This window comes from Corvus brachyrhynchos, unplaced genomic scaffold (genome assembly GCF_000691975.1).
Source record: "Corvus brachyrhynchos isolate BGI_N302 unplaced genomic scaffold, ASM69197v1 scaffold150, whole genome shotgun sequence".
Classification (NCBI taxonomy): domain Eukaryota; kingdom Metazoa; phylum Chordata; class Aves; order Passeriformes; family Corvidae; genus Corvus; species Corvus brachyrhynchos.
In genome coordinates, this window is record NW_008236162.1 from 1,711,913 (window position 1) to 1,715,290 (window position 3,378).

Consider the following 3,378-nt stretch of genomic DNA (forward strand, 5'->3'; position numbering starts at 1 on the left):
AGCCCCCGACCCGCCCCGAGCTGGGGGTCACATCTGGATGGGTGGGGTGGGGGTGCTGGAGGAGGGTTATCCCAAAAAGAGCTTCGTGGGTTGAGCTGGAGAGACCCTGAGGGTGAAAGCTCGTTCCTGTGGAGGTGGGAATTTGGAGCAGAAGGAGCTGGGGCAGTTCTGTTGTTTTCTCAGAGCTCAGGTTTCCCGACATTCCCCGATCCCTGCTTGGGCTGATGGCTGCGTGCAGGTTCTTGTCCCTTCCTGAAATGCAGAGGTCAGGTTCAAACTGGTGTCAGGGCACCTGAAAAAATGGGATTTTGCTCCTGTAGCTGCTCCAGTGTGCAGCCCTGAGCAGCGAGGCTGGATCCAGCTCCATGAATTGCTGGTATTCCCTGCTCCTCTCCTGCCCCAAACCCGCCCTGCTTGTGCCTGGCCGGGGGTGACACCTCAGTTTTACCCCATCCCTGGCAGTGTCCCAGGCCAGGCTGGATGGAGCTTGGAGAACCTGGAATGGTGGAAGGTATCCCTGCCCATGGCAATGAGCTTTAAGGTCCCTTCCAACTCAAACCATTCCATGATTTCTGCCACCCTGGGCTCATGGACAGATCCCAACCATTCTCCATGGATCTGCCGGTCCCCAGGGATCACTCTGGGGTTGGATACCCAGCAGGAAGGAGCTCCTGGCAGGAGCTGCCCACGTGCTGCTGCAGCAATTCCCCTGCTCCAGCTGGTTCCTCCAGCTGATTCCCCCCATCAGATCCCGGGAGCTGAGGATCTCCCTGTCCCTGAGCGCCGGCCTTTCCGACTGCCTGCCTCTGTTGGCACAGCCCTGAGAGTCCAGCGAGGAACGAGGAGTTTTTTCCTTGAGCTGAGGCTGCTGGAATTTGGAACAGAAAAGGCCCTTATGCTGCCCCAGCTCCGGGAGCATAAAGCCCCAGTGTGCAGAACAGGGCAGCCCTGTGTGCTCCTTCCCTTCCCAAGCAGCCGGGGGCAAATGGGAGCCGTGGGACACCGGGGTTTTCTTTTCCTGGAAACGTCCTCCCAGCTTGGACACGGACAGATCTGATTGGATTTTTTTAAAGTTTTCTCCCCTCCCCGTCTCCCAAGCTTTGGGGTTGGGTGTTAATGTGGTGTCATTCCTGTTAGGTTTTGTAAAATGATGAGAAGCAATGGAATTTCATCAGGAAGTGGAACGATGGGACAAGGGGGAATGGCTTCCCACTGCCAGAGGGCAGGGTTAGGTGGGATTTTGGGAAGGAATTCTTCCCTGGGACAGCAGTGAGGTCCTGGGCTGGAATTCCCAGAGGAGCTGTGGCTGCCCCTGGATCCCTGGAAGTGTCCAAGGCCAGGTTGGAGCACCCTGGGACAGTGGGGGGTGTCCCTGCCTTGGCACTGGATGGGTTTTGTAAGGATTTGGTGACAAACCTTCTGCTTCCCTGAGTTCCCTGCTCCAGCATCCTTTGGCGAGATCCTCCTCCTGGATAATGTGGGGTCTCGCCCTGATCTTCCTCAAAGGGAGAACCCACCTTTTAGGCGGGTAAATATTCCCCTAAGAGCCACCAAACCCCAAGCAATGTGTGCAAATGCCTTTTCCTGCCTTTTTATTTTTGTGCCCAGGAAACGTGGTACTGGCACGGGGACGTCAGCGCTGACGACGTGGTCATGAGCGGGGTCAGGTGCTCGGGGACGGAGATGTCCCTGTCCCACTGCCGGCACGACGGGGCCCACGTGTCCTGCCCCAGGGGAGGGGGACGCTTCGGGGCCGGCGTGTCCTGCTCCGAGAGTGAGTCACTCGGGATTTCTTGCACCTCGGCACGAGGGGTGTGCCCGAGGAATGGGGTGACCTGGATACGTCAAACAGCGGCAAATTCTTCCTCCCAGAGAGGCTTTGGCTGGGGCTGCCCCATCCCTGGAAGTGTCCAAGGGCAGCTTGGAGCAAGATGGGATTGTGGAAAGTGTCCCTGCCTGTGGCAGGGGGTGGGATGGGATTTAAGGTCAATTATTCCCATATAATGAATTGTTTCCCCCCCCACCAGGTTTTTCCTACTCAGAGTAGGATTAGGCTGGATGTTCAGGAGAAATCCTTCCCTGTGAGGCTGGGGAGGGGCTGGGATGGAATTCCCAGAGGAGCTGTGGCTGCCCCTGGATCACTCTGGAAGTGTCCAAGGCCAGGTTGGGAAGGGCTTGGAGCACCCTGGGATAGCGGGAGGTGTCCCTGCCCATGGGATGGGATGGGATTTAAGGTCAACTATTCCCATATGGTGAATCATTCCTCCCCAGGCTTTTCCTACTCAAACTCAGAGTAGGATTAGATTGGAGAAACTGTTCTCTTTGAGAGTGGGGAGGGGCTGGGATGGAATTCCCAGAGAATCTGTGGCTGCCCCATCCCTGGAAATGTCCAAGGCCAGCTTGGAGCACCCTGGGATGGTGAGAGGTGTTGCAGCTGGAAGTGGCCGAACCTTGAGACCCCTTCCCAACAACCCATTTGCACAGCGCATCCTCCACCTCCAGCAGCCACTTTTGAGGTGGCTTTATTGAATTTATTGAATTTAAACCTTTCTTCCCTGCTCCAGCCGCCCCTGACCTGGTGCTGAACGCGGAGCTGGTGGAGCAGACGGCCTACCTGGAGGACAGGCCCATGTTCCTGCTGCAGTGTGCCCTGGAGGAGAACTGCCTGGCCAGCTCTGCCCACAACACCTCGCTGACCTCGGGCTACCGGCGCCTGCTGCGCTTCTCCTCCCAGATCCACAACAACGGCCAGTCCGACTTCAGGCCCAAGAACGGCCGCCACGCCTGGGTGTGGCACGACTGCCACCGGTGGGTGCCACACACGGGGCTTGGTGGCCCCGGGGCAGGGATGAGACACTTCAGTTCTGCCCCGGATTGCACCTCGGTTTGCTGGCTGTAGGCAGCACTCCCTGAATTTTGGGATTAAATTTGCTGGTTGTAAGCAGCATTCCCTGAATTTTGGGATGGTTTGCTGGCTGTAAGCAGCATTCCCTGAATTTTGGGATTAAGTTTGATGGTTGTAAGCAGCATTCCCTGAATTTTGGGATTAATTTTGCTGGTTGTAAGCAGCATTCCCTGAATTTTGGGATTAAAGGCACCTCGGTTTGCTGGTTGTAAGCAGCACTCCCTGAATTTTGGGATTGTTTGCTGGTTGTAAGAAGCATTCCCTGAATTTTGGGATTAAAGACACCTTTGGATTGAGGACACCTTGGTTTGCTGGCTGTAAGCAGCATTCCCTGAATTTTGGGATTAAATTTGCTGGCTGTAAGCAGCATTCCTTGAATTTTGGGATTAATTTTGCTGGTTGTAAGCAGCACTTTCTGAATTTTGGGATTGTTTGCTGGCTGTAAGCAGCATTCCCTGAATTTTGGGATTAAA

General features: G+C 55.6%; 1 protein-coding gene across 1 annotated transcript in view; it reads left to right on the plus strand.

The window, feature by feature from the left end:
- The window catches only part of LOXL2 (lysyl oxidase like 2), a 59,051-nt gene that overhangs the window by 39,998 nt on the left and 15,675 nt on the right, over window positions 1-3,378 (plus strand). The window contains exons 9-10 of the mRNA XM_017732346.1: window positions 1,599-1,774; window positions 2,565-2,808. Coding sequence (XP_017587835.1) covers window positions 1,599-1,774; window positions 2,565-2,808 — 420 coding nt within the window. The remainder of the gene's footprint in view (window positions 1-1,598; window positions 1,775-2,564; window positions 2,809-3,378) is intronic.